Source organism: Macaca thibetana, chromosome 7 (genome assembly GCF_024542745.1).
Source record: "Macaca thibetana thibetana isolate TM-01 chromosome 7, ASM2454274v1, whole genome shotgun sequence".
Lineage (NCBI taxonomy): Eukaryota > Metazoa > Chordata > Mammalia > Primates > Cercopithecidae > Macaca > Macaca thibetana.
This window is the reverse complement of record NC_065584.1, coordinates 14,898,719-14,926,552: the sequence shown is the minus strand read 5'-3', so window position 1 is coordinate 14,926,552 and position 27,834 is coordinate 14,898,719. Positions and strand designations below refer to the sequence as shown.

General features: G+C 52.3%; 2 protein-coding genes across 4 annotated transcripts in view; one reads left to right on the top strand and one right to left on the bottom strand.

Moving 5' to 3' along the window:
* The window catches only part of RIN3 (Ras and Rab interactor 3), a 768,425-nt gene extending 753,533 nt beyond the window's left edge, over positions 1–14,892 (top strand). The window contains exons 9-11 of the mRNA XM_050799033.1: positions 2,201–2,332; positions 10,911–11,074; positions 13,830–14,892. Of these exons, the coding sequence (XP_050654990.1) occupies positions 2,201–2,332; positions 10,911–11,074; positions 13,830–14,150 (617 nt within the window). The 3' untranslated portion in view covers positions 14,151–14,892. The remainder of the gene's footprint in view (positions 1–2,200; positions 2,333–10,910; positions 11,075–13,829) is intronic.
* A 9,848-nt stretch (positions 14,893–24,740) lies between these two features.
* The window catches only part of LGMN (legumain), a 1,022,235-nt gene continuing 1,019,141 nt past the window's right edge, over positions 24,741–27,834 (bottom strand). For all 3 annotated transcript variants that reach the window (XM_050799123.1, XM_050799122.1, XM_050799124.1), the window contains 3 exons: positions 27,455–27,625; positions 25,588–25,655; positions 24,741–25,309 (listed from right to left, as the gene is read on the bottom strand). In XM_050799123.1, the coding sequence (XP_050655080.1) occupies positions 25,267–25,309; positions 25,588–25,655; positions 27,455–27,625 (282 nt within the window). In that variant the 3' untranslated portion in view covers positions 24,741–25,266. The remainder of the gene's footprint in view (positions 25,310–25,587; positions 25,656–27,454; positions 27,626–27,834) is intronic.

Sequence of the window (27,834 nt, the reverse complement as noted above, 5' to 3'; positions counted from 1 at the left end):
AGCGTGCAGTTGCCCAGGAGGGTCACTTTAGCTCTCTGAAGTATTTTATTCAGGGAGCGGGCAGCCTCATTGTTACAAGGACAGATGTGAATGTGCAGAATTCACTATGAAATTTGACAACCTGGGCAACATGGCAAAACCCCATCTCTACAAAAAAATACATACATACAAAAATTAGCTGAGCGTGGTGGTATGTGCCTGTAGTCCCAGCTACTCAGGAGGCTGAGGTGGGAAGATTGCTTGAGCTCAGGAAGTCGAGGTTGCAAGTGAGCTGATATTAAGCCACTATACTCCAGCCTGGGCGACAGAGTGAAACCCTGTCTCAAAGGCCGGGTGCCGTGGCTCACACCTGTAATCCCAGCACTTTAGGAGGCTGAGGCAGGTGGATCACTTGAGGTCAGGAGTTCCAGACCAGCCTGGCCAACATGGTGAAAACCCGTCTCTACTAAAAATACAAAAATTAGCTGGGTATGGCAGCGCACGCCTGTAATCCCAGCTACTCGGGAGGCTGAGGCAGGAGAATCGCTTGAACCCGGGAGGTGGAGGTTGCAGTGAGCCGAGATGGCACCACTGCACTCCAGCCTGGGCGACAAGAGCGAAACGATGTCTCAAAAAAAAAAAAGGGAAAAGAAAAGTTGCTTCCTGCCGTGGAAGTGCTTGCCATGAGCCACACCTGACACAATGGGAGGACCATCACCAGTCAAACATCCGTGTGTGCGATAGGAACTTGCCAGTCATGTCTCTCCATGTCCCCAGATGAAGCCACATGTGAAAATTTTATTTTAGAGCTAAGAGTTAGAAAAATAATTTGATTCCCCCAAGAAATAGGTATATTTTTTTCTTCATGGACAGTGAGAATATAACTGATTGTGTTTTCCCTCTTTGCTTTGGCCAGCGGGAAACTCAAAGCCAAATTTGCTGCTGTAAAAGAGTAGTTGTGTAGGTTCTTGCTTATTTGTATTTTTATGTTTCCTATAGTACCATCTCTCTGGTAATTTATATTTGTCCTGATGGTTTTCAAATTTTGATTGAGATGTTGCTGTTTTATCAGGTATATTTCCTGATGGTCCCCTAAATCCTTTGTAAACATGTCAAGTAGAAATACACTTTTTGCGAGAGCTATAAATTGCTTAGCATGTGCTTGGATGGATTATTAATCTCACCCAAAACACAAAGGTAGCAGCACTGGCATGGGTTATTCTGGGGCTCACATCCAGACCTGGTAACCCCCAGCTGAGTCTGAAGACCTTTGTCTGAGCCCTGGACTCCATTTGGTTAGAGGAAGTGAGAAGGTGGGCTGGGGACCAGGCATGGCCATTCCCACCATGCAGAACTGCTCACCCAAGCTTCATTTCTCCAGTGCACTTGCAGAGTCTGGCTAGAACCTGCCAGGGTTCAGAATCAGCCAAGGACCTGCAGGAAGATTCTATTCTGGTCAGAATTCTCCGCCCACAGTTCCAGCCTTGGGCTTTGCATTGCCAAATAGGCAATCTTCAGAGCCAGCCGGGAGCCACACTGGGGAGACGCCTTTCAGACCCACCTTCCACCCTGCTTTCTGCCACTGTTCCTTTATAGAGCGCCTTCCATCTGCCGCGCAAGGTGTCTGTTGCTGTCAGGATGCTCTGAGATCTGTGAACATCTCCTTCAAAGGCAGTAGTGATGAGATGATACTTCCAGGGGTCTTTACATGTTAAAAGAAGGCCTTAGGAAAGGGCACTGTTTAACCCAAAAAAGGAAGAAGGCTGAATGGTGACATTTCAGGTCTCGTAGTGTCTGGGTGAGGAAGAGGTTTCTGTTTCGCAGGTGGGAGGGACATGTGTGATTAGTGGGGACAGGGAACCTTGCCAGGAGCCATAAATGCTTCTGGGTGGGTCTGCAAATAAATGTGATGTGAATTTGACTGTCAAGCAAGCGGCAAGGGGCGGTCATGGAGAGGGAGGACTAGGAAAGGGGAAGGGGTCAGGGTCTTGCTCCTCCCAGCCGAGGGCACTTTCTCAGTTCCTTCTTCCTAAACCTGGACTGTTTCTCAGGCCTCCCGAGGAGGCTGCTCCCTGGGTCCTCTCTGTCATGAGAGCAGGAGCATTCCTCTTCCAGGGATCGCCATCCACACTCAGCAAACCACTGTCCCCTACCCTGGGCAGAGAGCATCTCACAAGGAGAGCCTGGAACTCATCTCCCTCTGCCTCCTTCTTCTTCCCAGGGAAGCCCTATGGGGCGGATGACTTCCTGCCTGTGCTCATGTATGTGCTGGCCCGCAGCAACCTCACAGAGATGCTTCTCAATGTGGAGTACATGATGGAGCTCATGGACCCCGCCCTGCAGCTGGGGGAGGGTGAGTCACCACCCCCTGCCCATCAGGTGCATTGCACACCCCCAACTCAGCCATACCACGGGCACTCTAGTGGTCCAACAAGCACCTCCTGGATACCAGACTCCTGCTGAGCTCTGGACCCATGGATACAAATGTGAATCCTACACAGGTCCTGTCCTGCGGGAGCTCACAGATTAGGGGGAGAGATGAGCCAGTGAAGAGACTGTGCCACCTCCACGTAACAAGTGCTGGAATAGTTGGAATCCCAGAAGGCATAGGAGCATGTTACCCAGACTGTGCAGTCAGGGGAGGCTTCCTGGAGGAGGTGACATCTGAGCTGAGCAATGAAAGAAAAATACAGGCAGCTGATTAAAAAAAGGGGGAAAGGCAGTCTTTGTAGCAGGAACAGCAGGAGATAGTAGTGTAAAAGAAGTGGCTGAAGTGGCAGGCAGTGCTCACAGTAAGAGTCTGAGAGACAGTGACAATTGGTTCTTAGACAGGGGTGACCCCCAGGGACTCTCGGCCCCTTGCTCATAAGCCCTGGGTCAGGACCTCCGTCAGCGGGAAGTTAATGATATGAGTAAGAAGCCCTGCACTCCCCAATAGGATGAAGGCAGAGATGTGGTTTGGTCCACCCCATGCTCAGTTTCCCTTCCCCTTTCCCCCTTCCCACCACATCCTTCCACCCACTTAGCCTCAGCCACCCATCCACCAAGAATTTCCTGAGGGGCAGCCAGTCCAGATATCAGCTCTGACGGAGCCCTGACTTCCCCTCTGAGACATCAGCCTCAAAGGAGGGAACCATCCTCCCAGGCCCTGAGGGTCCCCCTTGGGCTTTGTGGTTCTTGAGATGAGCAGACACTCTTTGCATCTGTTTGCATTTTTTTTTGCATGTTCCAGTCTCTGGGGTGATAGTTTGATGAGATAGTTCTGTGAGTTGTTGACAGCTCAGGGGAGCATGTTAAAGCCATGACGTTCACTGTCATTTATAACTTTGGCTTGTGGCACTGGGACCTCTATATCTACTTTTTTTTTCTCTGTGGTTAAAAATGTCCTGTAATGGGAACAAGTTATCTTCCAGGAGGTCCAGGAATTCAAGAGAAGCCAAGGTTTCTTCAGCAATGGTTATCTGCTGCCCAGTGTAGCCATCTATCCATCCATCTATTCATCTGTCCATCCATATGGTCATCCATCCACCCATTCACCTACCCATCCATCCATGCATCCACTCATCCACCCAACCACCCACCCATCTACCGACTCACCCACCTCTCCATCTATCCATGTATCCATCCATCCACCCATCCATCATCCCATCATCTATCCATGCATCCATCTACTCATCGAACCACCTACCCATCCACATATTCACCCACCCACCCATCCACATATTCACTCACCCATCCACATATTCATCCACCCATCCACATACCATCTACCCATCCACCCATCCATCCATCCACCCACCCATCCGTCATCCATCCATCCATTCACCCGTCCACCTACCCACCTATCCAACCATCCATCCATCTATACACTCATCTACCCATCCATGTATTCACCCAGTCATCCACATAACCGTCTACCCATCCATCCATCCATCCATCCACCCACCCATTCATGCACCCATCCATCCATGCATCCACTCACCTACCTAACCACCCACCCATCCACCCATCCATCCATCCATCCATCCACCCATCCACCCATCCGTCATCCATCCATCCATCCATTCACCCATCCACCTACCCACCTATCCGTCCATCCATCCATCCATCCATCCATCCATCCATCCATCCATCTATACACTCATCTACCCATCCATGTATTCACCCAGCCATCCACATAACCATCTACCCATCCATCCATCCATCCATCCACCCACCCACCCACCCATTCATGCACCCATCCATCCATGCATCCACTCATCCACCTAACCACCCACCCATCTACCTATCCATCCATCCATGCACCCACCCATCTGCCCATCCACATATTTGCCCACCCACCCACATATTCATCTACCCATCCACATATCCATCTATCCATCCACCTACCCATCCACTTATTCACTCACCCACCCATCCACATATTCGCCCACCCTCCACATACTCATCCACCCATCCACATATTCATCTACCCATCCACCTACCATCCACCCACCCACCCACATATTCACCCACCCACCCACATATTCACTCACCCACCCATCCACATATTTGCCCACCCTCCACATATTCATCTACCCATCCACCCACCTACCCAATCACCCACCCATTCATCTACCATCCATCCATCCATCTACCCATCCACTCACCCATCTACCCCTCCACTCATCCACCCACCCATTTATCCATGCCAGACACATGGGCTGTGGTGTAGAACAAGACAAGTAAGGCTGATAGCCTTGTGTGAATGAATTAATGCTTCATTCTGCATCCCACACTTTGGGACTTCTACCTCATCAGGCCCTTGTGGGCCTTCTTCCTTGGTTTCCCCAAGGAAGGGAAGCTCTCAGCATGCACACAGAAGAACCACAGGCACGGTTGCTGAGCAGGAAAAGGGCAGGGACATCCTTGGGCTAGCAGCCCTCTCCTATGGACTTGCATCACCCACCCCAATCCTGCCATGGCCTCCTGGGATCCTTCTTCCTGTTCCCAGAAGCCTAGGGGATTTGGGTGAGAAAGAGAGAAGTTCTTGAGACCTGACAGCATGTCAATTCTGGGCTACTTCAAGTATTTAGAGGACAAGTCAAAGTACGAAGAAAGTTCATAAAGGTCCTAAATAGTTCCTGACCAAGGCTGCCTGCATGCCCTGCATCCAGCCCTTTTGCCAGACTTGAGTAGGCAGAGTCCTCCACCCCACCTCTGGCCCCATAGGGAGGGCAGGGGGCACAGTGTCCCTCCTGGCAGCCCTCTCTGACCAGGGCAGTGTCACACCTTACCCATGGCAGCTCCAAGGGCCAGAGGACAAACCCACACCACACTGTGCACACCACCAGGGTTGGGGGGAGCGGCGTGGCACGGACACATCCCTGCACCTCTCTCTGCCCTACTTCAATAATCAAGGTGTGGGAGGTACAGCACCTAGGACAGCCAGCCTTGCAGGCGTTTACCTGTGGCATCGAGATGACCTTGGGGCTCTCCAGCGAGGGCAGGGGTTTCCACCTTTCAACAGCCTGGACCCTTCATCTCAATGGATCTGGGTCCCAGGGCAGAGGGGCACGGGTGAGGTGGTGTTTCTGAGTTTCCCTGGCTTAGCCCTCCTGGCTTAGTGGGGTGGTGATGCAGAGGTACCTGATTGCCTCAACCTCTGCAGTGCAGGTTGGGAGGGAGCCTGAGCCCTGACAGAGCTCAGAGATGCTTAGGGTGGGAGATGGGGGTTCCCAGGATCCCCAGACTCTTGGGAACTTAAGTTGCTAGAATCTGAGAGAACTAACACAAAGTGGAGTAAAAAGAGCAGTCTGGAGGCTGGATTTGGGGCTCAGTTCTGCCTCTGACTGACTGGAAACCCTGGGCAAGTCACCTAACCTCTCTGGCTCGCGGAAGTGAAGACATCAGGCTAGACTGGTATTTTTCAAACTGTCTGGGTGCTCTTGTATTCTGCAGAGGTGGCTGGGTGTTAGTTTGTTTGGGATGCTTAATAAAATACCATAAACTGGATAACTCTGGAACCATGGAAATGTATGTCTCTCAGTTCTGGAGGCTGGGAAGTCCAAGATCAAGGCACCAGCAGACTCAGTATCTGGTGAGAACCCCAGTTTCTGGCTCATAGATGGTGGGTTCTTGTTGTATCTTCACATGGCAGAAGGGACAAGGCAGCTCTCTGGTACTTTTTTTTTTTTTTTTGAGACAGAGTCTCTGTCTGTCACCCGGACAGGAGTGCAGTGCTGTAATCTTGGCTCACTGCAACCTCTGCCTCCCAGGGTCAAGCAATTCACCGGCCTCAGCCTCCCAAGTAGGTGGGCTTATAGGCCCATGCCACCATACCTGGCTAATTTTTGTATTTTCAGTACAGACAGGGCTTCACCATGTTGGCCAGGCTGGTCTCGAACTCCTGATCTCAAGTGATCTGCCTGCCTCAGCCTCCCAAAGTGCTAGGATTACAGGTGTGAGCCACCATGCCCACCTGACACTTCTTCTATAAAGGCACTAATCCCATTTATGAGGGCTCCACCCTCATGACCTAATGACCTCCCAAAGGCCCCACCTCCTAACACCATCACATTGGAGGTTAGGATTTCAACATAGGATTTGGGGGTAGGGGGACCCGAACATTCAGACCTTAGCACATGGGGCAGGATGAGAGATGGAGCTGGGCCCTGTCTTCCTGTGTTTCGCAGTTCAGGTGAGCAAGCCATTCTGTGTTCAACAGAAAGCCTGCAAGTCGGATTCTGTGCACCTTGGGACCTTCAAATTCTCTCAGCCTGTTCCATGTGCTGCAGTTTAGCAAAAGGATCCCACTTTCCTTGCAGCAGGCATCTGGGGCAGGAGACATCAGGGACTTGTGCAAGGAAGGGCCTGAGTGCCGGCTTGCTGGGACCCCTGCCCCCTTTCTAGCGTCTCTCTTGTGTTCCCACTCCCCCCACCCCCTGCCCCCGTGAAGTCATGGGGCAGACAGGTGACCCAGGCGGCTGCTGGGCACCTGGCTGGAGCCAGCCCAGAATCCTAGCCTCTCCTAAAATCCTGGCCAGGCTGGTCCCAAAAGTGCCCTCATGGACCCCTTTGCCCATGTCCCTTCCCTAGTCTGCCTGAGAGCTGGCCATGCCAGGCTGGTATCTTTCCAGGGGCAGTGGGTTTTTCTAATCAATGCATTCGCCCTGGAGAGAACAGCCTGCTCCAAAACTCACGGTGGGGCCGCCTGCCACCTAGTGGTCCTGGCAGGCATTTCATGGCCCCGAGTCAAAGAGGGAAGTTGGCAGAGAGAGCGGCCTCACAAAGAAGCCGGGGTCCAGCAGGAAAACGTGCAGCAGCAGGGCTTGGCTGCTCCCCTTTCACCCATGAGGATGAGACGCCCCCAGAGCACCTCCCTGAGGCCTCATAGCCACCATGCGTTATTCACGCATTCCGAGGCCCTGTACTTCACACATAATCATTTCCTTTTCACAACGTTATGGCATTTGCAGATGAGGAAACTGAGGCATAGAGAGACCATTAGCTCACCTGAATTACAGGGCTGGCTGCTACGGTACAAAGACCTAGATCCTGTTCTCTGACTCCAAAACTGAAGGTTTACAGTCAGCACACTGCACTCACCTCTCCATTCCCAGCCAGGAAGACATAAGCCAGACAGGAAACAGGACGACTGAGGGATGCCAGGTAGAGGACATGGACTCGGCGCAGCTAGGGCTGGGGGCACCAGAGCTGACTTCCTGGCCTGGGGCTTTAAACCCAACTTAAAATGGAGATAAATAAGTAGTTTAGTGGTTCTTCTTATTAGGGACACCAAGCCAACCTCCATGGTAGCTTTAATTTAGTTTTTTCAAAAATGTCTCTTATTTATTTTTTTTTTTAAGTTTGAGATGGAATCTCACTCTGTCACCCAGGCTGGAGTGCAATGGCATGATCTCGGCTCACTGCAACTTCCATCTCTCAGGTTCAAGCGATTCCCCTGTCTCAGCCTCCAGAGTAGCTGGGATTACAGGCAGGCGCCACCATGCCCAGCTAATTTTTGTACTTTTGGTAGAGACAGGGTTTCATCATGTTGGCCAGCCTTGTCTGGAACTCCTAACCTCAAGTGATCCACCTGCCTCGGCCTCCCAAAGTACTGAGATTACAGGCGTGAGCCACTGCGCCCAGCCATCTCTTTTCTATGCTGCTATGAAAGGATGGGTGATCCTGTGGCCATAAACCCTTTTATCTTACCCCCCCACTTACCACCTACTGAACTGGGGTGTGAACTTGTCCCATATTGGCTGTAGAATTGGTGGAGATGTGTGGGCCAGCTTCACCCAGTGTAACAGTTAGGAATGCTTTGGGCTGCACGTAACTCACAAAAGTAACTAATAGTGGCTTAAGTCAGAGCAAGGAATTGGTTTGTCTCTTGCATCAAGAAGTCCAGGCTAAGCACCTGGTAAGGATGGCATTTTGCATCCAGGGAACTATGGACCCAGCTCTTTCCATCTTTCCTTAGCATGTGGGCCTTTGGCTTTGTGTCTGCCACCTCTGATCAGAAGACAGCTGCAGTGACCCCACTACCTCTGGGTTCCAGGCAGAAGGAAGGGTGACAGGCAAAAACCCTAAGGGATATATCCACTGAGTCTGTCTCTTTCAAAGACTTTCCTGGAAGCCCCACCCAGCCTTCCACTTACATCTAAGGGGCCACAGCAGAGTCTCCTGCCTCTACCCAAGCTGCAAGGGAGTCTGGGAAGTGAGCATTTCAGCTGATGTTACTTCCCCAAATAAAAGCACAGTTCAGTTAGGTAGAAGGGGGAGACGTGATTTAAGTGGGGCACTAGCAGAATCTGCCTTGTGTCAAAAATCATCATCCTGGCCAGGCACGGTGGCTCACGCCTGTAATCCCAGCACTTTGGGAGGCCAAGGCAGGTGGATCACTTGAGGTAAGGAGTTCAAGACCAGCCTGGCCAACATGGTGAAACCCCATGTCTACTAAAAATACAAAAAGTTAGCCGGGCGTGGTGGTGTGTGCCTGTAATCCCAGCTACTCAGGAGACTGAGGCAGGAGAATCGCTTGAACCTGGGAGGCGGAGGTTGCAGTGTGCCAAGATCACATCATTGCACTGCAGCCTGGGCAACAAGAGCAAAACTCCATCTAAAAAAAAAAAAAGAAAAAAATCATCATCCTGGCACTGGAAGGGCTGGGCAGAAAGGCCTGTCCAGTGGCAGGAAAGCCCAAGGAAGCACCATGGAGGTGGGCGGCGCTGGAGACCAGAGAGACCAGGGTATCCAGGGTCTCCTCACCCTCCTCTGGGCCCTTGATCTCTCTATGACCTTGGCCAAGCCACCTTCCCTCTCTGGACTCGGTTTTCTCTCTCTAGAATGAGGGGGCTTAACAAAGTTAGTATTTCTCAAACCTTTTAACCAAAGTCCCAAACAAGCTCAGGAGAATGAATTTGTAAGCATCGTGTAAAATATTGCCTTTTATCTTAAAAGTTCATGAAAATGTTGCAGTCTGAAGTATCTCAAAGCTTAAATTACTTTAGGAAACACTGTGTATTAAGAATATGTGTGAGGCCAAGGCAGGAGGATCATCTGAGGCCAGAAGTTCAAAACCAGCCTGGGCAACATAGCTAGACCCCTTCTCTACAGAAAATTTAAAAATCAGCCTGCAATCACTTGAGTCCAGGAGTTGGAGGCTCCAGTGAGTTATATGTGAATTAACTTAAGAAATGGATACATAAATGATTCAAATTTTATACTTATTTAAAATCTTTAAAAATTGCATGTAATGGTATAACCATAATTAAAATTTCCTCTCCATCTTTTTAAAAATTACTTTAGAACAGATAATGCATTCACATGGCTCAAAATTCTAAAGCATATCAAAAGCTCCTTAATTTATAATGAGGTGGTGTCCTAATAAACCCACCATAAATTGAAAATATCTTAAGTTGAAATGCATTTAATCCACCTAACCTACTGAACATCATAGACTAGCCTACCTTAAACATTCTCAAAACACTTACATTAGCCTACAGTTGGGCAAAAATCATCAAAAAGCCTATTGTGTGTGTGTCAAAAATCAATCACACAAGCTGGGCGTGGTGGCTCACGTCTGTAATCCCAGCACTTTGGGAGGCTGAGATGGGTGGATCACCTGAGGTCAGGCATTCAAGACCAACATGGTTAACATGGCAAAACCACGTCTCTACTGAAAATACAAAACTTAGCTGGGCGTGGTGGCAGGCACCTGTAATCCCAGCTACTTGGGAGGCTGAAGCAGGAGAATCACTTGAACCCAGGCGGTGCAGGTTGCAGTAAGCCGAGATCGCACCACTGCACTCCAGCCTGGGCGACAGAGCAACAGAGCCAGACTTAGTCAAAAAAAAAAAAAAAAAACACCTCACACAAAGCATATTTTATAATAAAGTGTTGAATATCTCATGTAATGTATTGAATACTGTACTGAAAGTAAAAAACAGGATGGTTGTATGGGTTCTGGAAGCATGGTTTCTACTGAATGTATATGGCTTTCACACCATCATGAAGTCAAAAAATCATAAACGGAAGCATCGTAACTCACACACCATCTATATGTGATACACACACAGTGAGAAGTCTCCTGCCCACCCTGTCTCCTGACCCCCCCTTCCCCACACTGAAGGTATTCTGTTTCTGTCTCTTGTGTATCCTTTAAATTTTTTAATGTTTTAAAAATCATTTTTTAAATAAGCAAGAGTTTTGTCCCCAAGGGGAGCCAATGAAAAGTTTTGAGCAGGGCCCAGACAGCTCAGGGCTGAACTCTAGGAAACTTTCTGAGAGTGGAGGGTGGGCGTGCAGTTGAGCTCAGCTGTTGAAGCAGGTGACCCAGGCAGTGGTGGTGGGCGGGGCTTGGAGGAGGTGGGTGGGGCAGGCCAAGCTCCTTGCCTCTGGTGGGTGGAGGCCGTCCTAGCTCAGGTTCCACACCCTTGTCCACGCAGGTTCCTACTATCTGACCACCACCTACGGGGCCCTGGAGCACATCAAGAACTACGACAAGATCACGGTGACCCGGCAGCTGAGCGTGGAGGTGCAGGACTCCATCCATCGCTGGGAGCGCCGGCGTACGCTCAACAAGGCCCGGGCCTCCCGCTCCTCAGTGCAGGTGAGGCCTGGGACTGAGAGTGGGAGGGGCCCGATGGGACCATGTCCCAGACACCATCCCTGCGGCCTAAGGAGCTGTGACATCGCCTGGCTGCGCCAGCCACCCAGCCCTGCCTTAGGGGAGCAGTGAGACTCCCCACACCAGAGGAAGGGCCCCCAGCCCCTGCTGCCAGCATGTGTCCAGGACTTGGGTGCATCTGGAAACGTATCAGCAGGCGTCGGTGTTCTCGCTGGGCAAGCAGGAAGGGTGTGGGAGGAATGAGACACACCCATAAGTCCTTAGCGCCTCCTACAACCCAGCACCCTGCAAGGGCTGGAGATGGGGACTTGTCATCGCAGTCCCTGCCTTTAAGGAGCCCACAGGCTGATCTGCAGCCTTATCCCTTAGTCCCTGGACACATGCAGCAGCCGTCAAGGGTCTGCGTAACCCCCACCAACCCAGTGACCCACCCCTCCCCATATCTCTCTCTATACAGGTTCAGTATTCAAACCAGTCCTGCCCCTCCCCAAGTCCATCACCCCACCCACCCCCCAGGCTGTATCAAATCCAGCTGCCCCCAGTTCCCCAAACATGCCCAGCCCAGTTCACTGGCTGCTCAGCCTCTGCCCTCGCTGGTCAATCTCCCCTTCTTCACTGGCTGTCACTGCCCATCCTTTAAGACGACTCCATTTCTCCAACAGCCCCTCTTCCGATAAGCCTTCCCTGATACACACACACCCCGTTTCCCACAGGCTGGGTGGGGTGCCCTCCTCTGGGCTTCCTGCAGTCTCCCCCTTTACAGTGCATATCACATCCTATCATCCTCTGCATATGAAGCCATCACCTCTGCGAGGGCACAGCCCATGGTTCACATGCCTCAGGGGCCCAAGCCCAAGGCCTGGGACCGAGCGGGACTGGGTGTGTAAAAAAAGGAGAGAGTTGGACCAGTGAGCCAGGCACATTCAGAGCTGGGAGCAGCTATGCAGACTCACTCCCCTGACACCCAGAGCACACCAGTCCTGAGCCCCACTCCTGGCTTTCAAGATGATGCATCTACAATAAGCAGAGCCCAGGCCTGGGAGGCAGGAGGCTTGAGTTCTGGACCTGGCCCTGTACTAACTTGCTGTGTGACCCTCAGCAATCCCTGCCCCACTCTGGGACTCAGTTTCCCTGCCCAATGGCTAATCAATTTAATACCTGACTCTCTGGGGAGAAAACAAAAGCTCTGATTTTAGTTTCTGTCCATTTCCATGGTGTGAGCCCTCCATGGCCAACTTCAACTTGGCATCACTGAATGTGGAGCTGGAAAGAAATGTATGCAATTGGCTCTCCCCGGCGGGTGTGAGCCAGCTCCAGCACACCTCTGTTCCCATCCCCTCCCAACACCCCGGCCTCCCACGGACTGTAGGGACACGGATGTTCTTGATCCAAGCCTGGCCCAGGCATCCCGTACTTCCTGCTTCCACCTTAGGGGTTCCTGATGCTGAGTCAGGCAGAGCATGCGTGAAACGGACCACCCACTGTTGGGGAGACGGAAGCTTTGGGGGGGACCCTCAGCACCACATCTGGGATCTGGGGAGGGCACTACCCTCTGCCCCCTCCCAGTGCCTCCTCTGCACCCCATGCCTTGAGGGGTGGGCACCCTTCCCTGGGGAGGGAAGCCCAGAGCCGGACAGTCACCAGCAGGTGGATAGTGCCCTGGGAGGCCTAATGGAGGACAAGGAGCCCTAAGGTAGCCACTAAGACGGAGGGAGTGGGCCGGGCTTTTCCCCTCCTGGAAGAAATGGGCGGTCCCCGTGAAGCTCTTGACAGGAGCCCGGCCCCGCCTAAGCCCTAGCCACCATTGGCCATCACGGTCTCTGCGATGCTGGATCCTCAGCCGCTTCCCGCGCAAGTCTGCTGTTCCCAAGCCGGCCACAAGGGGGCAGCCCCGCGCGCAGCGTCCCTGCCTGCAGCCCTGAGCCCCGGGGAAGGCGAGGCCGCTCCGGGCTGGAGCTTCCAGCACCTGCTCACCCATTTCTGGTAGGCGGGCGCTATCCCCACTTTACAGCCGAGGCTCGAGGAACCAAGACCACACAGGCAGTGGGAGCGGATTCAAAGCCCGGCAGGTGTGGGGCTGGGTCCCCAGGGGTGGAGGACGGCGGGCGGGCGCCCTGCTCGTGCTGTGAGTGCCCAGCCCCAGCCCGCAGGCATCGCCTCGGCCTGCCCGCCCTGCACTATGGGTGGGGCCTTCCCCACCCGACTGCGCCCAGCCTTCTTCACCCGGTCCCCTCCCGCTTTACCAAGCCCTACCCCACGCAGCTCCTCAGAGCCCCAGGGCCCTTGCAGCCCTACGGGGCTGCACTGTGCTGCCCGCCCGCACTATGGGATGCCCGGGGGGGGGGGAGGCTCGCGTCTCCCTTCTTGTCTGTGCTGCCTTCTGTGCCCAGCATTGCGCCTGGGGTGCAGGGAACTCACCTGGAGTGGGGGAGGGAATGTATGAGTGAATGAATGGTGGGGAGCCTGTGGACCAGCAGCCAGGGGGCGCGCTGGCTCCTTGTTGGAGGGACCCCAAGTCGCCTCTTCATTCATCTCCCAGAACGGTCGGCCCAGCTGGGAAGCCAGGCAGGGAAGCCTCTGCAGGCTCACGGCAGAGACTGGAAAGGCGCAGGTGCCAGACTCACAGCCCCTTCGGCGCCCGCCACCCGCTATCCATCCAGGGAGGGGCCTGGGCCGGAAGAGGGTGCCTGGGGACACAGGGCCCCGCCGTGACCGCAGGCCCCGCGTGTCTCCGCAGGACTTCATCTGCGTGTCGTACCTGGAGCCCGAGCAGCAGGCGCGGACGCTGGCGTCGCGGGCGGACACCCCAGCCCAGGCGCTGTGCGAGCAGTGCGCGGAGAAGTTCGCGGTGGCTCGGCCGCAGGCGCACCGGCTGTTCGTGCTGGTGGACGGGCGCTGCTTCCAGCTGGCGGACGACGCGCTGCCGCACCGCATCAAGGGCTACCTGCTGCGCAGTGAGCCCAAGCGCGACTTCCATTTTGTCTACCGGCCCCTGGACGGTGGCGGCGGCGGCTGGAGCCCACCCTACCTGGTGGTGCGGGAGCCCAACTTCCTGTGAGTCCCTCCCGGGGCGCCGTCCCTCACCCCCAGGCGCGCATCTGGCTCCGGCTCTGGCTGCGCACTCCCGACAGCGACGTCCACGCAGCACAGGGACATGGGCCATTCCATGACGTGCCCAGGCCAACGTCGCAGGACAGTTGTGAAAATAACATGATGCGCGGCCAAGACCACTTCCTGAGGGCAAGTCATAGCACTGAGACACTGAGAGGCCATGTTCTTCATGAGACAGAAAGGGAAACAGACTCAGAGAGGAGAGAGGCGCTCCAGGCCGCTGCAGCCAACAAACCCGCGCCCTCTTCACACGCAGCTCCTCAGGCCATTCCCCATGAGTCCCCCACACCCACCCCATCCTCGGTCTTTGCAAAGACGGGCCCGAGCTTAGTTTCCCCAGGACTGGCCGAGGAAGGGGCACTGGCCACAGCTGCTCCCCACGCCCCTCAGGGTGGACCCAGCATCTCAGGAGCACCTCAGGGTGTGGGTTAAGAGACAGGCCTCCACCCCTGCACCAGAGCCTGTCCTTAGCTCCCAGTGCCCCCAGACCCCGCAGCTCTGTGCCCCCCAAGAAGTAGCCAGACACACGTCGGGGCGCCAAGCAGGGCCAGCTCCATGGACCCATGGACAAGCCCAGCCCTGCCTCAGGGAAAACAGGGCCTTTCCCTACAGGACATGCTCCAGAGCTGTGGCAGATTGCAGGAGCCATTGTGTGGGGAGAATTTAATAAAAATCCCTTTTGAAAATGACATTTCCTTTTCTGAAGGGTCTGGAGCTCTGCACAGCCAGCCCTGCATTCACAGCCTCACCTCCTTCCCAGGTGGCTTCAGAAGACCCTCTCTTTGCCATGGGGATCCTGTCCTCTGCCAGAACCTGTGGCATACTCTTAGCCACCCTCAGCCCTTGGGACCCTGGGCCCTGTCTGCCCCTCAGCCTCCCACCATCCTTAGTTCCCATCATTCCCAGCTTAGGATCAGAACCATCTGTCACCTCTCCCAGAGATGCCATTCCCTGTAGTCTTTGCCTGGTCAGCTCCTATACATCCTCCTCCAGGAAGCCTTTTTTTTTTTTTTTTTTCTCCCCGAGATGGGGTCTCGTCTCATTCTGCTGCCCTGGTGGGAGTACAGTGGTGTGATCAGAGCTCACTGCAGCCTCAACCTCCTGGGCTCAGGAGGTCCTCCCACCTCAGCCCCCCAAGTAGCTGGGACTACAGGCAGGTACCACCACACCTGGCTAATTTTTGGTATTTTTTGTAGAGACAGGGTTTCACCATGTTGCCCAGGCTTGTAGGAAGCCTTTCCTAATTCCCCAGGTTGGACCAGACAGTCCTCCCACAGCCCTCTGGACTTGGACTTGTCTGTCTCACAAGAGAGACCATCAAATTTTACTATCTACCGATGCCTCTGCTTTCTTCTTTTTTTTTTTTTTTTTTTAGACGGAGTCTTGCTCTGTCGCCCAGGCTGGAGTGCAGTGGTGCGATCTTGGCTCACTGCAAGCTCCACCTCCCGGGTTCATGCCATTCTCCTGTCTCAGCCTCCCGAGTAGCTGGGACTACAGGCGCCCGCCACCACACCTGGCTAATTTTTTGTATTTTCAGTAGAGACGGGGTTTCACTGTATTAGCTGGAATGGTCTCAATCTCCTGACCTCGTGATCCGCCCGCCTCAGCCTCCCAAAGTCCTGGGATTACAGGCTTGAGCCACCGCGCCCAGCTTTTTTTTTTTTTTTGACAGAGTCTTGCTCTATCACCCAGGCTGGAGTGCAGTGGCTCAATCTCAGCTCGCTGTGCAACTTCTGCCTCCTGAGTTCAAGCAATTCTCGTGCCTCAGCTTCTCGAGTAACTGGGATTACAGGCCTGCCACCACCCCTGGCTAATTTTGTATTTTTAGTAGAGATGGAGTTTTGCCATATTGGCCAAGCTGGTCTCAAACTCCTGACCTCAAGTGATCCGGCCGCCTTGGCCTCCCAAAGTGCTGGGATTACAGGCGTGCGCCACCACACCCGGCTGAGGCCTCTGTTTTCTCCACCAGATTTGCACCATTTGTGTCTGTCCTCAGCATTGATTGGAAATAGGTATTCATGAGTGCTTTCCACATGTCAGCGCTTTGCTAGGCCCTGGGAACCTGCACAGAACTCATGCAGAGCCACAGCATGAGTGGTCCTGAGCTGGGCATCCAGGGAATGGCAACTGGAATGGGCTGAGTTAAATTCCTGGGCACCAACCAGTTCACTCATCCAGTCAACAAACACCTGTTAGACTGGACCTGGGCCAGCACGATGGGAGCTGCAAGGGGTACTCCCAGATGCAGCCTGGTCCTGGAGGTTGGTGTCACCGATGTTGAATAAAAGGCAAATACCCAGACGGCGAGGGCACCCAGCCATGATCCCAGATTGCCCCCCACCACCCTCACCCCAATCCCTGCCAATGCAGACACCATTCTCTTCCTCTGCTTCCAAGCTCCCGTTGGTCCTGGGCTGGCCTAGGCAACACAGCCTCATGCCCCAGCTCTCAGGCCATCAGCACCCTGCCACTCGCTAGGCCCGTGCAATCTCACAGATGCTGACAGATGCCCATACATTCTTCAAAATCCATCTTCAGGCTCATAAGCCTGGTGGGAGAGGTTAGGGGGTTCTGTTTCCCCAACCACCCTGTGGGCCAGGTATGGCCCAGGCTTGGGGTGGAGCTGGGGTTCTGATGCCTGCTCTGGGTTCTGATGCCTGCTTCCCAGGAATGGGACGGAGCTTGCCAGTGGCCTGGACTGAGGGAGTCGCTGTAAGAACATGTGTATGTGTGCATGCGTGTGTGTCAATGTGTGTTTGCACGTGTGGGCCAGGCCCTCCATTCTGAGGCCAATGCTGGAATCCACCTTTCAGGAGAGGCTGGCGAGTCCCCGTGAGCCCCCAGAGAGCAGGAGAGGGGTTACCTGGAGCACTTGCCATCTGGATGCCTGTGCCCCCAGGGAGCTGTGACTGGGAAAACTGGGGGGCCTGACCCAAAGCCAGGAGACAACATAATGTGAGCTTCAGGAGTACCTGGCACTGGTTAGCGATTCCCCTGCATCATTTTATTTAATCCACGAAACAGCCTCTTAGAGGGACGTATTTATGGATGAAGCCATAAAGGCCCAAAGAAAGATGTATTGGTCTGTTAGGGCTGCCACAGCAAAGTGCCACAGAATGGGGAGCTTAACAGACACTCATTTTCTCACAGTTCGGAAGGCTGGAAGTTCAAGACCAAGGTGTTGCAGGGTTGGTTTTTCCTGAGACCTCCCTCCTGAGCTGGCAGAGGCCACCTTCTCTCAGCGCCCTCACTCAGTCTCCTCCCTGGTCACACATCCCTGGTGTCTCTTCTTATAAGGACATCAGTTGTATTGGATTAGGGCCCACCTGAATGGCCTTATTTAACTTTATTTATTTATTTATTCTTTTTTTGTTTTATTTTATTTTTTTCTGAGACAGAGTCTCGCTCTGTTGCCAGGCTGGAGTGCAGTGGCACGATCTCGGCTCACTGTAACCTTTGCCTCCCGGGTTCAAGCAATTCTCCTGCCTCAGCCTCCAGAGTAGCTGGGATTATAGGTGCCCAGCACCATGCCCAGCTGATTTTTTTGCTTTTAGTAGAGACGGAGTTTCGCCATGTTGGCTGGGCTGGTGTTGGACTGCTGACCTTGAGTGATCCGTTGCCTCGGCCTCCCAAAATGCTGGGGTTATGGGCATGAGCCACTGTGCCCAGCCTAACTTTAATCATCTCTTCAAAAGCTCTGTCTCCAAACGCAGTCACCTTCCCATTTTCTCAATCACAGCTCCCTGGGGACAGAGGCATCCAGATGAAAAGGCTCCAGGTAACCCCTCTCTTGCTCTCTGGGGGCTCACGAGGGCTCCCTGGCCTCTCCTGACAGGTGGACCCCAGCATTAGCCTCAGGGCAGGCACACACGCGCACATGCCCTGGGGTGCTGGGGGTTAGGGCTGCGACATACACATTTTTGGAGGGACACTATTTAGTCTATAGCAGGGTTGACTTGTCCTGCCCAGTTCATGTCAGCAAAATGAGTCTGACCCTCAACCTGTGGCTCTCTATCCTGCCCTCATGCCGCATCCCAAGTGACGTATCTGTAGAAAACCAAAGTCGGACAAGCCTTGGCTGTCAAACCCCAGTTCCTGGGGGCCCTGACTGAGGCAGTGGCCATTGTAATCTGACTGCCGGGCCCAGGATGCAACTGATGAGCCCGGGCATCTCCGCAGCCCCAAGCGAGGGCTGAGGAGTCCAGAGCTGGGCGTGTGTGTGTCCAAGGGTGACCTGGCCACAGGCCGTGATGTGTGACAGGGTCTGTCTGTGTCTCCTCCCTGGCATTTGTCCCTCTCCCCATGGCCGGCTGGCTCCCTCCTTCCTGTGCTTTTACACTTCACAGCCTGTGGGTGGGACTGGCCCAGCAGTGCTGGGAGAAGCCACCCAGGGTTTTCACAGAGAGACCGGGCATGCCTGGCCCTGTGCCTCCCCATCCCCTTGGCCCTCCCATGATGGCTGGGCACAATGTCCTACCTGCCATGAAATGTCCCAAACTGACACTGAAGAGGCCTGGCCTTGGATGGCCCCACAACCCCTTAATGGGGTGTACCGCCTTCTCCTCAGGAATAAGCAAGTTTCTTCTGTCAGGGTCCAGACCCACAGATGAGGTGGATAGAGAGAAACAGAAACCCGGGGGCAGGGGACAGCCAGAGGAGCAGTTGGGGGGGGTCCCCTGGGTGCAGGGTAGACACCCCTTCCCTCACCCCACATACACTCACAGATGAGCCTGCCCCCCCCCCCCAGCAGGCCCGAGGCCGTGTCTGCAAAGCCGGGCACACATTTGTGAGTCTGGTTGCCAGGTACCCGCTCAGCTGGCCGGGATCCAGGACTCAGATGCCTCCTGCTAAGAGGGATCATCAGGTGGAGGAGAGGGAGCAGCTGTGGCTGGCAGCAGGCCCTACCGTCACAGGAAGGTCACGTGGAGCAGGGCCTTGGAGAGAAAAGTGCCACCTCCCAGTGGCGGCTTTTCTCCTCCCCAGTTTGCTGGGAAATGCTGGCTTCCAGGAAAGCTGTACAGGAACCTCATCTTTGCAGCCCCACGCAGCCCTAAGCTAGCAGGAAACTGAGATGTTTGACTTCAGGGTCAGAAAACCTACTCAGCAATACAGTGGGGAAAACTGAACTAGAGCAAGAAGACCTGGACTCCACGCCAGCTGCAAGCCCTATGCACGTCCTTAACGGCTTTGTGCCTCGGTTTCCCCATTCTTAAAATGACAATGCATATTATATCCTAACTTCCCAGGCTAGTTGCAGGGATCCTCCAAGTTCCTGGGTGGGGGCAGGCGGGGGAAGTCTCAGATCTTCTTGAAATGGTAAATCAACTCAAGGCTAGCACATACGGGCACGGAGGGTGTTCACTGCCAAAGTTGCATGGCTGAGGGGACAAGTGGGGCTGAAATCAGAGCCTGCACCCTGTCTTTGGGCCCATGTCCACTCAGAGGAAGGGACATCTTTTCCAAATCTGTGTGAAGGGATTTTATGGTCTAGAGTGAGTACAGGACTCAAATCTGGGGGTTGCTGAGCAATGGGGCTACTTTCTGTTCAATGTGACCAGCAGAAGGCACAGTACTTTACGGGTCCTGCAGAATGGATGGCGTGTAACCAGCCTGGAGCAAGGTAAGAGGGCATCCTGGAGAGAGGGGTGTCTGCACTAGGTCTTGAAAGGTGGAGGTTGGCCAGAGCAGAGCAGACGGGAACCGAAGAACCCCTTCTAGACTATTTGAAGACAATTTTCCATGGGTCACTTGCATTTCTGCATGTATACTGAAAAGTCATTGGCAGCTTTTATTCCAGACTGTGTTTTTAAGATTGCTTATCTCGGAAGATCCGGATAGTTTCTCCCTCCTGGGAAGACAGCAGATTTTTTCTCCTGACGAGGATGATAAAATCATACTTCTCACTTTGGAGAATAATGTCTCCTTCCAGGGCAAAACGTGGGCAGGAGTGCTAGCCACCTTCTCTAAATGATTGAGTTTCCCAAGCTTGAGATTTCTGAGTCGTGACACGGACCCACTGTGTGCTCAGCATCCACCCGGGTCCACCTGTAACACTCAGGGGACCTGACAGGTAGGAGTCGTCAAAGCAAACATGAGGCTCGTGCACCCTGCTGCGCCGTGTCTCATAGAGTCCTTTGTCTTTGACACTGGAGTCTCTTATCTGCCAGCACCTATGAGACTGCACAGGCTGCCTTGATGGCCTGCAAGTGGGTAAAACCCCAGATTCCCGGCAGTTCTTGACAATGAAGAAGGAAGACAGTGAAAAATCATGGAAACAGTAATAAGACTATGCGGTATGCAGGGGAACCAGCCACTTCAAGGTCGCTTAAACATAAAGCCTGAGACGAGAAGTGGGAGATGGGCCTGAGTGAGCAGGTTGGACCAGGCCCTGAATGGTCTTGATTGGCAGCAGACGGAGTCTGGAAATCCTCCGCCCATAACTAGGAACCGGATTAGAGGAGCCAGGTTGAGGCAGGGGAGGCTCTGCTGAGTCCTGCCCTGGCACTCTGGCCAGGAGGGGAGGTATGAACGGGGAAAGGGCTGTGGGATGGGAGGCAGAGTTAAGTTTGGGAAATGTTGAACATGGAAAATCAGCAGAATGTGGTGGCCGACTGGAATGTGTGAAAGGAGAGAAAGGATCCTAGAGAAAACTTCCAGATTTCTGGCTTGGATGCTGTGATGAGGGGCGGTGCTATCAGCTCAGCCAGCGGGGAATGCAGGCTGGAGGGCAAACAAAATGCATCAGCTTTGGGTGTGTGGAGTGTGAGGGGCACGCAGGACACCAAGTAGATGTGGGGTCAACAGGGGCCTCTGTCCCTGTTAAGGATCAAATATTCTGCAGAGGGGAGGGCGCTTCTGCCTCCAGGAAGTCCTTGCTTGTCTCATAGCAAGCACCCAGGCCCTACTTCCAGTCCTCCTGGCTGGCTTGGTGACCATCTCCCATGAAAGGCTGCAGCCACCTCAGCTGACTTCATGACTTGTCCTCGGTGAAATGCAGTGACCAGTTCTCCTGGGGACAATGTAAACATACTACAAAGATGTGGCTCCTAAACAGCTAAAAAATGAAATGTGCTGGTCAAAAAGAGCTAAGAAACATGAAAAAAATTGATACAAGATGTGTGATGCAGTGGCGCATGTCTATAATCCCAGCTACTTGGGAGTCTGAAACAGGAGGATCGCCTGAGCCCAGAAGTTCAAGACCAGCCTGGGCAACATAACAAGACCCTATCTCAACAATTAATAAATAAATAATGTTAAAGACATGAAAGAATAACCTAAATTGGAATTAGGAAAACTTAGATAATAGAACTGAGGAAAAAATTAGAAAGAATCATTTCAGAAATAAAAACTGAGAAGAACACAAGATCATAGAAACACAACTAAAAATGCATTATTTGGAAAAGAGGATTTTTTTCTTATTTTCTTATTTTAGTTTTTTTCTTTTTAAAGACGGGATTTTGCTCTGTTGCCCACTGCAGCCTCCAACTCCTGGGCTCAAGTGGTCTTCCTGCCTTAGCCTCCCAGGTAGCTCAGACTACAGGTGTGCACCACCATGCCCAGCAAATTCCTTTCTTTCTTCCTTCCTTCCTTTCTTTTTCTTCCTTTCTTTCTTTTTTTCTTTCTTTCCTTTTTTTCTCTCTCTCTCCCTCCCTCTCTCCCTCTTTTTTCTGTCTCTCTTTTCCTTCCTTCCTTTTTCTTTTTTTCTCTTTCTTCTTTCCTTTTTCTTTTTCTCTTTCTTCTTTCTTTCTTTCCTTTCTGTTTCTTTTTCTCTGTCTCTCCCTCCCTCCCTCTCTCTCCCTCTTTCTTTCTCTTTTTCTTTTTTCTCTCTCTTTTCTTTTCCTTCTCCCCTTCCTTCCTTCCCTTCCTCCCTCCCTCCCTCCCTCTCTCTTTCTTTCTCTCTCTCTCTCTCACTCTTTTCTTTTCTTTTTTTCTTTCTTTGACAGGTCTCACTATGTTGTTGCCCAGACAGGCCTTGAACTCCTGGCCTCAAGTAATACACCTAATACCTAATAGGAGGTGTGTAGCTGGGATCATAGACGTGAGTCATCAAGATGGCTGATAAAATATTTTTCAATACAAAAGAAATAGGGCCAGGCACCCTAGCTCACACCTGTAATCCTTGCACTTTGGGAGGACGAGGCAGGCAAATCACCTGAGGTCAGGAGTTTTGAGACCAGCCTGGCCAACATGACGAAACCCTGTCTCTACTAAAACTACAAAAATTAGCCGAGCATGGTGGTACATGCCTGTAATCCCATCTACTCAGGAGGCTGATGCGGTAGAATCACTTGAGCCTGGGAGGTGGAGGTTGCAGTGAGCCGAGATCGCGCCACTGTACTCCAGCCTGGGCTGCAGAGTGAGACTCTGTCTAAAAAAAAAAAAAAAAAAAAGAAGAAGAAGAGGAGGAGGAAGAGGAGGAGGAAATGGAAGCCAAGTGTGATGGCGTTTGCTTGTAATCCTAACTACTAGAAAGGCTGAGGGGGGAGGATCCCTTGAGCCCAGGAATTCGAGGTTGCAGTGAGCTGTGATGGTGCCACTGCACTCCAGGCCTAGGTGACAGAGTGAGATCCTGTCTCTTTAATACAAAAGAAGAAAAGAAAAGAAAGAAGAGGAGACAAGAGGGAAGAAAGAGAGAAAGAAAGGAAGGAACGAGGGAAGGAAGGAAGGAAGGAAAGAAGGGGCTGGGTGTGGTGGCTCATGCCTTTAATCCCAGCACTTTGGGAGGCCAAGGTGGGCAGATCACCCAAGGTCAGTAGTTCAAGACCAGCCTGGCCAACATGGTGAATCCATCTTTACTAAAAAATACAAAAATTAGCCGGGTGTGGTGGCACGTGCCTGTAATCCCAGCTACTCAGGAGGCTGAGGCAGGAGAATCGCTGGAACCCTGGAGGTGGAGGCTGCAATGAGTCAAGATCACGCCACTGCACTCCAGCCTGGGCAACAGAGTGAGATCCTGTCTCAAAAAAAAAAAAAGAAAAAGGGAAAAAAAAGTAAGGGAAGGAGAGAGAAAGGGAAGGAAAAGAAAAGAAATCAAAGATACCAAAAACAAAATCCATGAAGGAAAAAGTAAATTGGCCTTTATTAAAATTAAAAACTTCTGATCTGCAAAAGACACAGTTAGGGAAACGAAGAGACAAGCCACAAACTGAAAGAACATATTTGCAAAACACATATCTGATAAAGGACTAGGATCCAAAGAATGCAAAGAACTCTTAAACCTCAACAGTAAGAAAACAAACACCCAACTAAAAAATGGGCAAATTAATCTGGAATTAGACACCAGAAAAAAAAAAATTGGCATAAGCTCACCCAAGAAAATGCACAGAGGGCAGATAAGTATACGAAAAGATGCTCAATGTGACTTGTCATTAAGGAATTGCACATTAAAATGAGAGATTACTACACACTTATGAGAATGGCCAAAATCCGAAAAACTGACACAAGCTGGTGAGGAGGCAGGGCATGAGGAACTTGCATTCATTGCTGCTGGGAATACAGGACACTGCATCCGCTTTGGATGGCACTTTGGCAATTTCTCACAGCGCTAAAGAGTCTTACCATACGATCCATACAACTACATTGAAAACCTAAGTCCACACAACGGTTGAATCAAACACAGGGGATTTTTGGATATTGGACATTTTGCATTTGCCAAAATAGATAGAACTTCATAGTTCAAAGAGTGAACCTTGATGTGTGCAGATTTTAAAATATCACTTAGGAAGTTAGGGGATCCCAAGATGGAACACAGACTACTACAATATAATCTAACCATATTATAAATGTATGAAACATCCCCACTGAAAAGATGTGTGTGTATTTGTGTGGCTTCCAGCTGTGCTGTGTACATCCCAGATCCTGTAAGTAATAAAATCTTTATTTCTATCTTGTGTCTCCCCTAATCATGGAAGGGGTGCTCTTCACTTTCAAGATCCTAAATAAAAACAACTTTTTTTTGAGACGGAGTCTCACTCTGTCTCTCAGGCTGGAGTACAGTGGCGTGATCTCGGCTCACTATAACCTCCGCCTCCTGGGTTCAAGCGATTCCCTGCCTCAGCCTCCCGAGTAGCTGGGACTACAGGCATGAGCCACCACAGCCGGCTAATTTTTATATGTTTAGTAGAGACAGGATTTCGCTATGTTGCCCAGGCTGGTCTCGAACTCCTGACATCAGGTGATCCACCCACCTCAGCCTCCCAAAATGCTGGGATTACAGGCGTGAGCCACCGCACCCGGCCAGAAACAACTTTTGATGAGTGGGGAGGAGAAGGTGAGGAAGGTTGGAGGAAAGAAGGGTACTTTAAACTGTCCCTGGTGGGTCTGCAGAGGAGATGGGAAAGGCATTCCAGGGCAGGAGGAACAGCAAGGAACAAAGGCACAGGAGGTTGCAGAGCCCAAGGAGTACAGACGAGCAGAAAACAGCAGAGCAGCGGGAGGGGAGACCTGGGGTGATGAGGCTGGAAAAGACGATGATGGAGGAGGCCCCCGCTAGGAGGTGCAGGAATATCAACCACAAAGTCAGGGTCGGAAGAGAGTATTTGGGTTCTGTTATAAATCTTTATTTTTTAAGACTTGAACACTTGCAGAATTAAATACAAAAGCAATCAAAAATCATAATAATTTCTAAAAACAGTTTTCCATTTGGGGCTTGAGGCCCTCTTCAATAAAATCATTGTGAAGATTGAAAGAGGTTTTGGTTCAAATTTCTCAGAATAAAGACTCCTTTTGTGAGGGGCTACGTCAGAAGCCCCCATGAACTTCCTGCTCCTTAAAACTAACGGGCAAAAACAAAACAAAACAACAAACCTCCTAGGAAGCAAATACGAGCCTTCTCGATACGGAGCTTTCCCCACCCCAATTTGTAGTTTTGCAGAAGAGACTGGGGAAGTAGGTAATAGTGAGCAAGTCATCCTGTGAAGAAGGCCCTGGAGCGAGCCCTGGAGTGGGGGCTCCCCAGGAGGGCCCGGAGCAGCGGGGGGCTCCTCACTCCGCCTCTCCAGTCTCTGATCAGGACACAATCAGTGGGGCACTCACACTTGGAAAAGCTTCCAGGAGGCAGCTCTTTAGTAGTGACCAAGGCACACGTGGTCCATGGACAATTTTATCCTGCGACAGACAGGAAGAAGAACTTGGTGAACCGTGTCAACTCTGAAGAAAGGCAGACAAACACAAACCCACATGCAGCAGGCAGGCAGTTAGGACAGGCCCGCCCAGCAGCTGTCACTAAGAACGCGGCTTCGGGACCCCACTGACAAATGGCTCTAGAGGAAAGCTGGAGGGAGCTCCTGGCAGAAGTGAAACTGCCCAGTTGCAGAAGAGGATGGCAGCCCCTTCTGCTTTCAGAATGACATCGACCTTCCAAGTGCCACCGCTGCGTTAGTTACCTGTGAAGCGGATACGGCTTCTCACAAAGGTTGACCAGCACGTACAAATGTCTCAACGCATACTCATACTGGGAGAAAACAAACAAGACGGAATGAAACATCCCCATCTCACCACACAATCCACTCCGCTTTTGCAGTTACAGAGGGAAAGCTTCTTGGCCAGTGGCTCTTGCCCTACTTTGGTTCATGGATCCTTTCCCAACCTTTAGATAATCTGGTGATATTTATGGACTATCCCCCAGGAAAGAGGCACACATGCCAGGGTTTGCAAGCAAGTGGGGGCGAGGGTGTCTGGCGGGGCTCTGCACTCTCAAATCTGAGGGCAGGACTCCTGACGGGGAACTCCCGATGGCTCTGCTCCCCGCCATGGCCTGGGATCTCCCCGTGAAGTCTGCCTTTTGATTCTGGGAACCTTATTCTGGGAGGGACACACCAGCGAGGGAGATGGATGGTGCATGAAAGCCACACTGGATCACACCAGGGAGGAGTGAAGCAGCGGGGATGTTTATCTTGAAACAAACTTCAGGGGAACCCAAGAACTCTATGAGAACAAAGGAAGAGGTTCACTGTGCATGACTCCAAAGGTCAAAAAACCCAGACCGGGCCGGGTGCGGTGGCTCATGCTTGTAATCCCAGCACTTTGGGAGGCCGAGGTAAATGGATTGCCTGAGGTCAGAAGTTCTAAGACCAGCCTGGACAACATGGTGAAACCCCATCTCTACTAAACATACAAAAATTAGCCAGGCGTGGTGGTGCATGCCTGTAATCCCAGCTACTGGGGAGGCTGAGGCAGGAGAATCACTTGAACCCAGAAGGCAGAGGTTGCAGTGAGCTGAGATCATGCCACTGCACTCCAGCCTTGGCAAAAAGAGCAAAACTGCATTTAAAAAAAAAAGAAAAACAAACGAAGACTGGAGGGGTAAAGTCGAGCTACCTCAACTCTGCCCCAGTGTGAAAGCCAGGGACAACAGGGAACTGAGCAGGATGTGGCTATGTTCCAATAAAAAACATTTTTTTTTGGAGACAGAGTTTCACTCTGTCTCCCAGGCTACGGTATAGTGGCACAATCTCGGCTCACTGCAACTGCCACCTCCCTGGTTCAAGTGATTCTCCTGCCTCAGCCTCCCGAGTAGCTGGGATTATGGGCGTGCACCACCGCGTCTGGCTAATTTTTGTATATTTAGTAGAGACGAGGTCTTACCATGTTGGCCAGGCTGGTCTGGAACTCCTGACTTCAGGTGATCCACCCACCTGGGCCTCCCAACGTGCTGGGATTACAGACACGAGCCACCACGCCCGGCCCCAATAAAACTTTATTTACAAAAACAGGTTATGAGGGAGAAACAGGCCTGTAGGCCGGTTTGCCAACCTTTCTCGAGAAGGATCGAAGCACCACATGCTACTGACCAGGAGGCTTTTCAGCTGCCTTCCAATTCTACATCTGCAGAAACTCAGCACTTCTCCTCCATGGGCCACACCTGACCTCAGCTGTCTTGGGAAGAGGTCAGAACAGAGCCAGAAGGCAGAAGATGTGTGTGGCTGGTGTGAGGGGCAGAGGCGAGGGCGGGGATTGGCAGGGACAGCAGAAGTGTGAAGAGAAGTAACCGTTTTTCAAACTAGAAGTGAGAGCTGTCATCTGTCATCTATGGCTCTGGTAAACTCTCCTACCACTGGGACGAGAGGAGTGTTCCGGGGCCAAGATTTAAAATCAGTGAATTTGGACAACCTTCGTCCTCTCTGAAATGAGCCCACTGTTTCTCAGCCTGGATGGAACCTTCTATAAAGTTGTCCATCCGGTGTGACTGCCGGGGGACAATATGAATTCAGCTTCTGGATTCCAGACGTGGGGAGAGCCCCGCCGGCTCACCGTGGGGGAGTGCCAGTTGAAGCAGTGGGTCCGGAAGTGCAGCAGGGCCTCTGGGTAGCAGCTGTGCCCTGTGAGCGGGGCTCTCTCGGACAGGAGCTGCTCCACCTCAGCCTCGGACGCTGCCAGCAAGGAGACGATCTTGCGCACTGACTTCTCAATGAGGTGCCTGGCCTGGGGAGAAACGCGGCCTGTCAGAATGTGCCTCCCTGAACGCGGTCTCTCGGGGAGCCAGGAACAGTGAGAAGTGCATTCAAAGGCTTCTCCACACAGCCCTCAGCCTCCCGCAGGTTCGAGGAAATAACAATCAATGCATTCCGAGAAAGGCCAAAGATGTCTGTGCCCACTTCTGCGACGGCCAGAAAGACCTGCCTCTTGGGGAT